The sequence below is a fragment of the Suncus etruscus genome, chromosome 7, assembly GCF_024139225.1.
Source record: "Suncus etruscus isolate mSunEtr1 chromosome 7, mSunEtr1.pri.cur, whole genome shotgun sequence".
In the NCBI taxonomy this organism is placed as follows: domain Eukaryota; kingdom Metazoa; phylum Chordata; class Mammalia; order Eulipotyphla; family Soricidae; genus Suncus; species Suncus etruscus.
The window spans coordinates 24615545-24627953 of NC_064854.1; the positions used below are offsets into that span (position 1 = coordinate 24615545).

General features: G+C 32.5%; 1 protein-coding gene across 1 annotated transcript in view; it reads left to right on the plus strand.

The window, feature by feature from the left end:
• The window catches only part of MALRD1 (MAM and LDL receptor class A domain containing 1), a 516995-nt gene that overhangs the window by 176944 nt on the left and 327642 nt on the right, over window positions 1-12409 (plus strand). Inside the window, exons 21-22 of the mRNA XM_049777533.1 lie at window positions 3023-3199; window positions 5934-6096. Coding sequence (XP_049633490.1) covers window positions 3023-3199; window positions 5934-6096 — 340 coding nt within the window. The remainder of the gene's footprint in view (window positions 1-3022; window positions 3200-5933; window positions 6097-12409) is intronic.

The following is a 12409-nucleotide window of genomic DNA, read 5'->3' on the forward strand; positions in this document are numbered from 1 at the left end:
TTACTACAAAAATCCTGAGATCTGCTTATCTCCTCCCAAATGTTGTTGGAAGAACAGAAGTTTTAGTTCAGTTTATAACAGGGACATTGCTTATTTATATTTCACACTTTCATTTCTCTACACATAAGGGCCATGGTACTAAGTACCAAGATTTTTGTAAAAAGTTGATATCTTGGTCTATTTGCAATATTCTCCTGTCATACTTCTTAATTATTTTAAAGATTAAGCTAAGAAATAAAATGCTATTTATGGCATTTACTCAAATTCCAAAGGAACCCGAATCTCCAGCTCTCCAGACACCCAGTGTTTAATATTTTGCAGGTCTGACTGCTCCTTTCCAAATCTCTGTGCTTTGGTTTATTAGTTTCCTGGAACTAAAGTAAAAAGCTTAACTGTTCTCTTCTTCATTTCAGAGCCACTTCCAATTTATCCTCCACCTGAGTGCCAGAGCAGGTTTATTGATGTGGAAATTTTGTATTTTGGCATTTCTCCAAGATTTTTTGTATTTACTTCAGACTTGAAGTTGGAGACCCTCTTAGCTCTTTATCACCTGGTAACTGTCTCTCCTCCAGTCTGGTATCTAGTGACACCATATTCATTATTTCTCTGTCACACACTATTCTCTAGGAAAAGTCCAATTTTTAAAGGGCCTTTTAATTTCTTAGTTTTCATATAATTATTTTCTTGTTGCTCAAAAAGACTTCATACTCTTCTTCGTGAAGCAGCACTTTATTGTTGAAAACTAAAAATGCCCTTAGCACGAACTACTCTGGTCCCCAAACAAACAAACCTAAATTATAAATAAAAACTTGTCTAGCATAGCATGCATGAGGGCCAGGACCATAAATATAAATAAAACGAAGACATATCTTATTGATCTTTTTAAGTGTCAAAAATGTTGTCACTGACACACGAATCTCGTAGTGCAATGGGACCTTACACCCTGAACATTGATATAACGACCTGGCACAGGCCTCAGAAGAATGGGCATCCTCCATTCACTCCTGAACCAGGGAAGCTATCTATGAAACATCCAAGGTTTTTATAACAACATCTGGAAGCAATCCTCTACCAGGGGAGACCCTACCACTGCTCTGACATAGGCCTGCTCAAAAGAGACTTCCCTTAGCTCTAAGAAGACTTGATAACAACAACGACCCGCTCTATAGGACAGGGTTCTCTGCATTGACCTTTAAGTGTGAGGTGAAATGAGAAGACGCTCTGCCCCATCCGGACTACAATATAGGATATACAGATTCCAGGATCTTTAATACAGAAACATGATACAACAACAGAGACTGTGTGAAAAATAAAAGTGTATGGGCACTACAGACAATGACCTGGATTGGACAAACTAGTTTGCCTGGAGCCTAGAGTTGGTCTTATGTCAGGAAACTTCAGGGGTAGGGTCTCCTTGTATTTAGGCCAAGGCTTTTCCTTTCCATGTCCCTCATATTTTGGTGGGCCTATGCAAACAATAATTGCCACTCTAACATCATTTTTACTGTACTCCGTTGACTCTAATCCTTTAGAAAAACAATGCACTTAAACGTTTGAGGTTAACTTAAACTAATAGGCATGTGCATGGAGATGTAATGAAGTACTTTGCCTTCAATGGTTAAGGAGTTACATAAGTTTTATGTCTTCAGATTTTTTGTGTGCTGCTAAGAAATATTATGTACTACAATCTGGGGACTTGAGGGACAAAGTAATTGTACATGGGTTCTGCTTTATTTTTCTTAATGTTCTTTGGCTGAAGTTCAATGTTAAGATATCAGCAATGGGACTAGTGAGAATTCTGTTTATGGGTGATTGTCCTTCCACTGTAACTTTACCTTGTCCTCTTTCTTTGCATTTTTGTTCTCATAATTAAAAATAAAAAAATTAATAAAATTTAAAAATTTAAAAAAATGTTTTAGCTATCTTCCAATAAAATGTTCTTAAGTTCAAAAAAACTAAACTAAAAATGTAGTCCAAACTTCCCCCTATCAATAATACTGTATTTGCACTACTGGGCGTATGAGACGACCCCAAATTTTGCAGTTAAAACATAGGTTTAGACCTATATTCGCTGTATCAGACAGAACGTTCCTGTGCTGCAACTGTATGTACCACAATGAGCCATCATAACAAGCAAAGGTTCAGAGGTTATACTGTAATAGACTTCCTCTCTAACTCTGGCCAATCTGAGCAGGCTTTTGACAGTGTAGATTCGGGTCCAGAACATTGTCTAATTTGCATTCATAAAAAGCCTGCTTGGATTGGCTGAGTTAGAGAGGTGGTCCGAGCAGCCTTGCAATGATTGGTGCAGGATCAAGTTGGAAAATTTGTTTTGTGGCAATATTCAGACAATTTTCGTTTAGCGGCATATTGAAACATTTTTCAGGATATACTCGGCGTATAAGATGACTCCTGATTTTCGGTTGACTTTTTGTTTCAAAAGTCGTCGTATATGCCCGAAAATATGGTATTTAATATTTAATAAATAACTCAATGTGTAAACAAATTAGCTTACATAAATTTCTCATAAATGACATGTCTATATATTTTTCTTTCAACCTTGAATTTAATGTTTAATATTTGGATCATATTCATTAAATGAGGATAAAAATATTGTATATTTATTTTAACAGTGGATAAACAAAATTTATTTACTGGTTAGACTACTAAGCTTAATTTAGAACTTGAACTGGTTCCTAATACGATCACCTGAATCAATCTGTCTTTATTCATATTAATATTCTAAGTCTGTCTTTGGAACATCATATATTCAATGATCTTTGATACTTTGAATAATACATAAATGTACTTTGACATTTACTAAGTTCTTACTATGACTGAGAACTTATATCTTTACATGAGTAAAGAATTTATATCTTCACATGAGTCCAGGATATTAGGAAATGCTGTTGAATAATGCTTCTAATTTGGAATGTGAAGCATTCTTAGAAAAGACTGCATAAAGTCCTTAAAGAAATGGAAAAACGTATTAAATAACAATTTTGTATTCTGTCTTACTCAGGTAACTTACCAGCAGACCTTCCAACTCCACCACAAACATCAGTTCCAGTAACATTACCTCCGAACAACTGTACAGACTATGAATTTGCCTGCAGGTCCAGTGGTCACTGTGTTGAAAAAATTCAGATTTGTGATTTTAGATATGACTGCCCTGACAAATCTGATGAATTATCCTGTGGTAGGTGACTTTCTACATTTTGTATTCAATGCAGACAAAGAGTAGACAAGAAAATGCTATGCCATCACTTGGTAGCATGGCCTACATTTAGAAATTTGTCAGCCTACTGTGGGAAAAACTCTTCATATAAAAACACTATGTATAGAAAACTATAGTAGAAGAAACAGCAAACGTTTTTCAATTATTACCAAAAGAAGCAGTTGTCTTTTTTAATCAAAAAACTTGCTTGAGTGAATTTTACTTGATTTCAGTAGAGATTTTCATTTTACTTGTTAATTTTTTTTATCTGTTCCTTCATGGATTTAATGAGGAAACATAATAAAGCCCCCCACTTAGTTAAATTCATTCAAATTTTGACTTTCTTGATACACACATACAATGAATACAGCGTCAATAGTAAGAATCAATGAGAATAGACACTATTGATAATTTTTATTTATTATCATTTGCTGGTCCATAAGTTTTCCTATTGATCAAAGAAAAAATTTTTACTGTAAAAGTAGATTCCATAGATATGTGGTTTGAGAGGAGGAAACTAGTTGGCAAAGCATGAGATTACAGCAACAAGCACTGATTTTTCTCTTTTCTTTGGTCTTTTATTGAGTACTATGTCATTTTTGCTGTAGTATAGTATTTTTCAGTCTTCCTCATATGAAGATATAAGAACGAGTAGAGGGTAACTAATTTGTCCTATGTCAACCTTGTCAAGAGATTAGAACTTCAGTGATCATTGTACGTTTTATATTTATTCTTATTCTTTTAACTCAGAACTAAAATAAAAATGCCTGTTTAGAAGATACATATACAGTAATTGAATAAAATAACCTAGACCAAAAATAATAAAATCAAAACTTTCTCATTTTGTGAATGCATTGAAATGGTAATGATGTCAGCATCGACTACATGTAATATGAATTGTATGTGAGTACAGTAACAGTGGAAGCAATAGCAGGAGCAATAACACAGTGGAAAATACTATAGCATTCAGACTTCTCATGAGTTGACTCTAGAATCTTCTTAGGAACATATTTAAACCATAATGTTTGCATAACTTTATACAAAAAACTAATTTCATCCAGTGAGTATCATTAGCAAACACTAATTCCCATCTTTGCAACTTTAGTAATATCATTTACAATTGGATTGAAAGTTTTGAGGTTTTTGTTTGGTTGTGAAATTTATGTGTCCTGGGATTACCCTTAGTTAGATTACTATTTGAAAATCATGGGGGAATTTAGACAAAGCATTACTTGAATTCTTACTTTTTTATTTCTGAACAAATTGTGTGATATGCCTCATTCATTTCTTTATAAGATAAAATACTATGACAAATATGCTTATTTTTTGTAGTCATACATTATATTTAAAATGTTTCATTAATATAAAATAAGATTTATCTTCTGGACCAATTTTTTGAGTAAAGCAGGTTGTTGACGACTATGTGTTCACTGTTTTATAATATACTGACCTTATGTGACTGAAACTTGATTTTATCAAAATTTTTAAACAGTATTCTTTTAGCTTTTAAAAGCAATGTAGAACAAAATTTTTCAAGTAAACTTTTCACAAAAAATTGGATTGATAATATAATCAGAAATGATATAACATGTGGCCAGAGCAATGGCACAATGGTAGGGCATTTGCCTTGCATGTGGCTGATCCAGGACAGACCGTGGTTCGATCCCCCTGTATCCCATTTGGTCCCCCAAGCCAGGAGTAATTTCTGAGTGCATAGCCAGGAGTAAGCCTTGAGAGTCACCAGGTGTGGCCCCAAAATCCTATATATAAGTATATATATATATATATAACATGCATGTATACATGCTCTGATTCAAACCACTTTTTTAATGGTTTGAGTTAAATTTTCATCTCAAAATTCACATTTATTCATGAACTTAAGTTTTTATGTAGTGGTAGAGTTTGCTGTCATTTTTGATTTGACATAAAAGTGGCAGTATGAACAGAACAGGCTTTCTGTATTTGATGTAAGATCTCATTGACTTGAATCTTTTGCTTTATTCACTAAGTAGAGGATTTCACAGAACGCATTCAGAAAGAGGTGGGGCTGAAAGAGAGGGAACATACATTTTCACATATTAGGTGCTTCTGATTTATTTAGCTTATAATTTCTGGTGATATTTGAACACAATCATAAAAATTTGAAAACTGATGTATGTGTCTATTATCAAGGGTTTTATTTTAAAATATTATTGCATTGAAATTGCAGCATTTGTAATTTAAAATAACCCCTTAAGAAGTTGAAATAAAGGCTGACCTTGCAATATTGCCATGGAACAAGAAAAGAGTGATTGGAACTTGCACATCATTCAAGCAACATAAGGTCTGACAATATACTTTCCAGAAAAGGCAATGGTCTCTTGTATTGTCAGGAGAGACTTGCAAAGCTTATTTCTTTGTTAGAACCTAATAAAAAAATTCTCACCTCAATATGAAGGCAGTCTCTTAGTATATCTTTATGTTACTGAAAATACTTGAATATAATATACCCAGGTTTAAAAATTCTAAGTATTATAATGTCCATTTGCCAATACTGTATTAATGAAGAAAAGTCAGTTATAATTAAAATATACATAAATGGATATATTTATTGCATATATTAAAATATATACGTATATGAATTTATTTAAAAAAGTTTCAGTGCAGATAGAAATCATTATTTATTAACAAATTTATTATAATAAATGCATCTTTTCTTCATTTCATCCTCTTCAAGCTATGGAAGTTTGTGACTTTGAAAACGGAAACTTGTGTAAATGGCATCAGCCATTCCCAGAAAATTTAATGCAAGATTCAAATATATTCAGGTGGGGACTTGGTAAAGGAACTAGTGTTCACCATGGTGAAGAGAACCACAGGCCATCAGTAGATCATACAAAGTAAGTGATCACATATTGCAAAAATGTCTTTTAAGAACTTATTAACATTTATTAAGCGGCTCTTCAATTACTGTCTTACCAAACTAGTCTAGACAGTTATTTTAGTGAAAAATAAAAGTTTAAGTTATATGAAAAGTTATAGTATATTTTCATACAAAATTCAAAAGCTCAATTAAAAAACTATGCCAGTGATTTATAGAAGTCCATTTAACAAAAGAAAGCATCAATAAGTTTTCATCTCATCACTCACTGAAATGCACTGTTGCCATTTTGAAATTACTCCTTCCTCCCTCTGCTAATTGCTTTCTTTTACAGCTCTCACATCTTCTTGCCTCCTTTTCTCTTCTAAGTTTGTTCTTGGCCATAATTTATTTTGGAGTTTCCTCTTCGAAGGTTCAGTAAGTCAGACCTCTTCCCTGGGTCATATTTCATAAATGGAATAATCTTTGTCTTAAGAGATCCCATCCTTTTTCTTCCTTAAAATGATCCCAAAGACATGTTACTGAAGATAATAAAAAATCCTCACTTACATTACAGAGCGTTTACCTATCTTACAGTTATAGCTTTATTACTCCCATCTTCTGTTATCGCTGCTTCAAAGAAAACTAATTGTATCTTGCCTGCCCAGTTCATGATTTCTTTGGCTAAAATGACCAGGTACCAAGCAAGCACAGACACGCTATCTTTAGAGCTCAATGATTTTCTCAGTCAAGCTTGGCTTTCCAAACCTGTTTTTTTTTTTTTTTGAAAGCTCCTTTGTTGTTTGATTTTATTCTCTTGAAAATATTCCCAGTTTACCCTCATTTGATTTAAATCTTTGCAGCTGACTTGCCCCCAATAAATAAAGTAACATATATTAATACTGCTTTCTTTTGATCACAGTTGGGAGGTGGCAAGCCATTTTAAAATTTCAGTGGGCAAAATGTGCCAGGGCTGCTTCTAACTTTTGAATGAAAGCACAGGGGCATTTCAGTAAGTTCCTTTGGCTCATGGTAATAAACCACACATCATTAATAATCTATATTTTCACAAAGAAAAGAACAAAATAAAACCTGACAGCAAAGTGATGAAAAAGAAAACCTAGAAATGTAGTAACAAGAGCACCAGAATACAATTGACTCTAATTTGTTAGACTTTTCCTTTCTTTTCTCATCCATAATAGACTGCACATTTTGGAACAACACATGGGTCCTGAGATTTCTAGATATGGCATTATTTCTCAGCATCTGGTATATAATGAATAGTAGTAATCATTGAAGAATGAATTGAGTAGATTCAATATATTTCTAACTGCAAGGCAAAGATTAAACATCCTTTAATTAGGAATACTAATATTTCAAAAATGTCTAATACACACACTTTACATGTGAATGAATTACAACGCAGGGTGCAGACATCACTATATATAACCCTTTCTCCCCAGAATCCTCCTCACCATAAAAGGTTTGGCATTATTTGGTTTTTGGAAGATTTCTAAAAATATCCTTATGAATAAAGAAAAGAAAACTCAAGAAAATGGAAACATATGCCCTGCTCATGATGGTAAAGATTAATATTGTCAAAATAAAAGGCAAAGTACACTACAGAATCAATATAACCCCCATGGAAATACTCATGACATTCTTTAAAGACATAGACCAAATGCCTTTGACATTTATATCAAGTAATAGCTTCCAACAGAACTACAGATATCCTAAGGAAAAAGATGGTTGGAGCCCCCCCTTTATCTCTGACATTAAACTATAAGATAAATTTGTAGTTATACAGTGTGGTAGTGGCCTCAAATCAAACTCTAGAGCCATGGAACAAAGTGGAGAGCCCAGGGACAGTTCCTTGGATACAGAGAGAGATAATGCTTAACAAATAAGCTAAGAGGATGAAGCAGATCAAGGACAACCTTTTCAACAAATAGTATTGAGAAAATCTTTAACAGTATTGTAAATCATGATGCTTAAAAACACACATGCACAGATCAATATATATGATATATAATATATACATTTAATATTCATTATAATTTATTATAATTAATGATATAATCACTATCTATTAATTAATAAATTAATTATAATTATTAATTTATATGATTATTGTTTATTATGATTATATATTTAATATATATCCTGTAGCATAAAGTAAAATGTCAGTCTTGGTGCCTAAACACACATGTATACACATATATATATCATATTTGTATTCTTTCCTGTAACATGTAGTAAAACTTCAGACTTGGTTCTACACATGTTTATTTTTAATATAAAAAGGTAGCTTTCTCATCTAAGAAATGCCCAACTTTCCCTGAAGGAATCTACCTATAGAAACCTATATATTTATTTCAATATTTATCTAAAGCCAGGTTTTTAAGGTGGCTATTTCTGAAACCATCATCAGGACAAATTTTGAAAATCAAAACTTAGTGTTAAAGCTTTCTTTTCACATCTGGATAATCACTTTTCTTGAAGGCAAAGATTGTATCTGATTTAGGCTTGTGGTAATCATTCACAAACAATTGCAGAAGATGCAAAACAAATCAATGTATTGTACACTTTCCTTTTAGTGTATACACTTAATGAAGCAATAAAATACAGGAAGTTAAAGATGAGCTGAGAATATACAGTCTGTTTTCACCACATCATTGCCTCCCAGATAAAGGTCTTAACAGTTGTGTTTTCACAAAAACAAAATGTGAAAGCAAAATAACGTGATTTACCCAGTGACAACCTCCTTTTTGAACCTGTATTTTAATCAATAGATTTTTGCATTTAGACATCTAAAGGGAACTTTAGTCTGAAATAGGTTTACAGACCAAAAAGAATGTACAGTGGGTGAGGTGCTTATTTTGTGCACAGCTGGCACAGATTTGATCCCTAGCATCACATATGGTCCCATTAGCCTTGCTAGGAGTGATCCCTGAGTGTAGAGCCAGAAATGAGCCCTCAACTCCATCCTCAAACAAAAAAAATTTAAATTGAAAAAGTAAATTGAGATTTCCTGGTGCAGTATGTAATTAGGCAGCAGAGTAATTGTTTTACATGTATGAGACCTTGGGTTCTATTTGTGGCACCTCAAAAATAAGGTTTTCTATGTATTTTTTCCAGTTTGTAAATTAATGGTACTTCTTTATCTTGGGGTAAGTCTATGTAGCCAGTATATTGGCATAGAGTGGCATAGTAGAGGTGGGTGGATTCTCCCTTTACCCTGCTATTCAGGGACCAACAGAGGGCACCTGGCTTTATCTATCTTCCTAGGATAAAAACTCAAGGATATGGAAATAAATACTGTTTTCAACTAGAGTCTATTGAAATTAATATTATCCATTGCAACTTGCTCATTCTTTTGAGATTGTGGCTAAAATTTTCTTTAATTTAAGCAGTTAGAGATAACAGCAGGAAAGTTATTTTTATAAAACTAGGGTACATAGCAAAAATTTTTGTCTTATTTAAGTGAGAATTTTTTTTTTTAATTTTTTTTTATTTAAACACCTTGATTACATACATGATTGTGTTTGGGTTTCAGTCATAAAAGGAACACCACCCATCACCAGTGCAACATTCCCATCACCCAAGTCCCAAATCACCCTCCTCCCCACCCAACCCCCGCCTGTACCCTAAACAGGCTCTACATTTCCCTCATACATTCTCAATATTAGGACAGTTCAAAATGTAGTTATTTCTCTAACTAAACTCATCACTCTTTGTGGTGAGCTTCCTGAGGTGAGCTGGAACTTCCAGCTCTTTTCTCTTTTGTGTCTGAAAATTATTATTACAAGGGTGTCTTTCATTTTTCTTAAAATCCATAGATGAGTGAGACCATTCTGCGTTTTTCTCTCTCTCTCTCTGACTTATTTCACTCAGCATAATAGATTCCATGTACATCCATGTATAGGAAAATTTCATGACTTCATCTCTCCTGACAGCTGCATAATATTCCATTGTGTATATGTACCACAGTTTCTTTAGCCATTCATCTGTTGAAGGGCATCTTGGTTGTTTCCAGAGTCTTGCTATGGTAAATAGAGCTGCAATGATGAATTTTTAAATGTTATTTGCATATTTTGGAATCAAATTATTTAGACCACTTAACATTTAAGCTTTATTATGCATTCAAATTAAAGAGCATTTTCAAAATTTTAGACTTGGAATAGCTGTAGAATGATGTTTATAATTCCACGAGACTTGACAGTTTTATACTCTGACATTCATAATTAGTTAAATTTGTCAAAATTTTAGTCCAAGACAACTTTACTATACCACATTATAACTAAATTATATCTAAACATCCTAAATTTTGGGATCATATTTATTTCATTGGAAAAGCCTTTGTTTGACCCTACTTAATTAATCTTTTACTGCTAAAATTCAAAGGGAGGAAAGTTTTAAGTCTTTGATCCAAAAAATACAATTAATTTTTACTAGATGCATGTTAATTGGTAAAAGAAGGCTTAGTGTCAAAATTTCTTAAGAGTATGAAATCATCCCTTTGGGTTAAATTAAATTTTTCACACTACTTTCATAATGATTTCAGTATTGGATTCTTTATTTGATTTAAGACTCATCTAGGTTAGTGATTTATAACTATTTACATAATCCTTAGGTAAGTTTCTTAAAATGTGGATCAAGGATCACAGAATATTTGTACATTCAGTTGAAGTAGTGCATGTGCGTGTGTGCGTGTGTGTGTGTGTGTGTGTGTGTGTGTGTGTGTGTGTGTACCTTGCAATATTTATATCAGTATGAGCAAACAGAGATGGGTTTCTGTTTCTGTTTTTTGGTAGAATTACTAGGTGGTTTTAGAATCTCAATCTCAAGTGTTTCTACTGCTGGAAGTGGAGACTAGATTGTTGAAAGATCAGGGAATCTTTCCTAGCTCCCAATCTCCATTTAATCCAATAGGATTCTTTCCTCTGTAAATCTAAAGGCTAATTGCTCCTTATAAACAAAGTTTTTTAAGACAAACAAAATATAGTTATAGATAATCGCATCTGGACAACAAAATAGCATTACATATTTAAAATAGGGATTATATTGAAAAATCCAGGAGAAGAAATAATTGAGTCAGCCTAAAAACATGTGATTTCATAGCACTGTTTATAGTGCTTCATTGTATTAATTCCCAAATTACTTTCTTAAATCTTAATGCCTCTTGTATTCTAAAATTCTAACAAGATTAACTTCCTTTTCTTATTCTGTTGGATTAAAACTCAGTCTCATGACTAGTGGGGAAAAACATTTTAAAATATGTAAACTTTTAGGATTTAATTGCAGTTTTATAAAATGAATTAAAACATACTATTCAAGATGATGACTAGATAGAACATAATTTTTTGTGTTGCTCATGTGTAAAGTAGAAGCTTCTTTAATTGTTCTTTCTATATCATGATAACATTGACCTTAGCTCTTCAGGTGGAGAATATTTTACTCCCTACTGTTGTGAATGTGCCTGCATTTCTTCTCTACAATGTATACATGTTTACACAGGCTCGATATCATTATAAACTAAAAGTCAGATTAATAATGCATATTATCTCCATGATATTGTTTTACTTATTATAAAGTACCTAAGTTCTGGGTATAAATGTGGGTAAAGGCTTTTAGTAAAACTGCAGATATTCTGATGTTCTCAGCTGTGTATGAAAATAATAATAATTTTTGAAGATTAAGTCATAGACATATTAAATACCAAAATTATTGCTTTCTCTGTGTCTTCGCCTGTAAGAATATAAGTCAACAGTTTATAGGCCAATTTAGATGCCTTTGTACTCACACATAATTTCTAAAAGATCCAGTTCTATAAATCTAGTCTAGTGGTTAAATACCAGGCATTAGAAACAATTTTGCTGATATAAAAAGTGCCAATTGTCAAAATCTAAATTGGTTGTAATAATTTTTTCTTAACTGTTTTAATACTTGTGAGACTAGTATAGCTGTCAGTCTCACTGCAGGACTGAATAAAAAGCATAATTATACCTCTAAAACACAAGAACAAATGGTTCTATTTCAGATTATCCTTAAGTTAAACATCTATTCTTTTATATTTGCATATGTAGCAATGATTACTTTAAACTCAGTCAATTAACTCATTTTAGCATTAATTTGATTTAAGTATATTTTAGTTAGTAATTAAAAAAATAATTACAGTGACATGAAAATATACCATTGAAGAAAAGCTAGGTGAAGATAATCATTCTGAGCCATACTAGTTTGCATTTGCAGTGATTAATATATTTGACATACATGATAAAACTTTTTAATATATTTTATAATATAGTATTTGATTTTGTTGTGACTGAAATCCTACTTAATAAAAATAATAA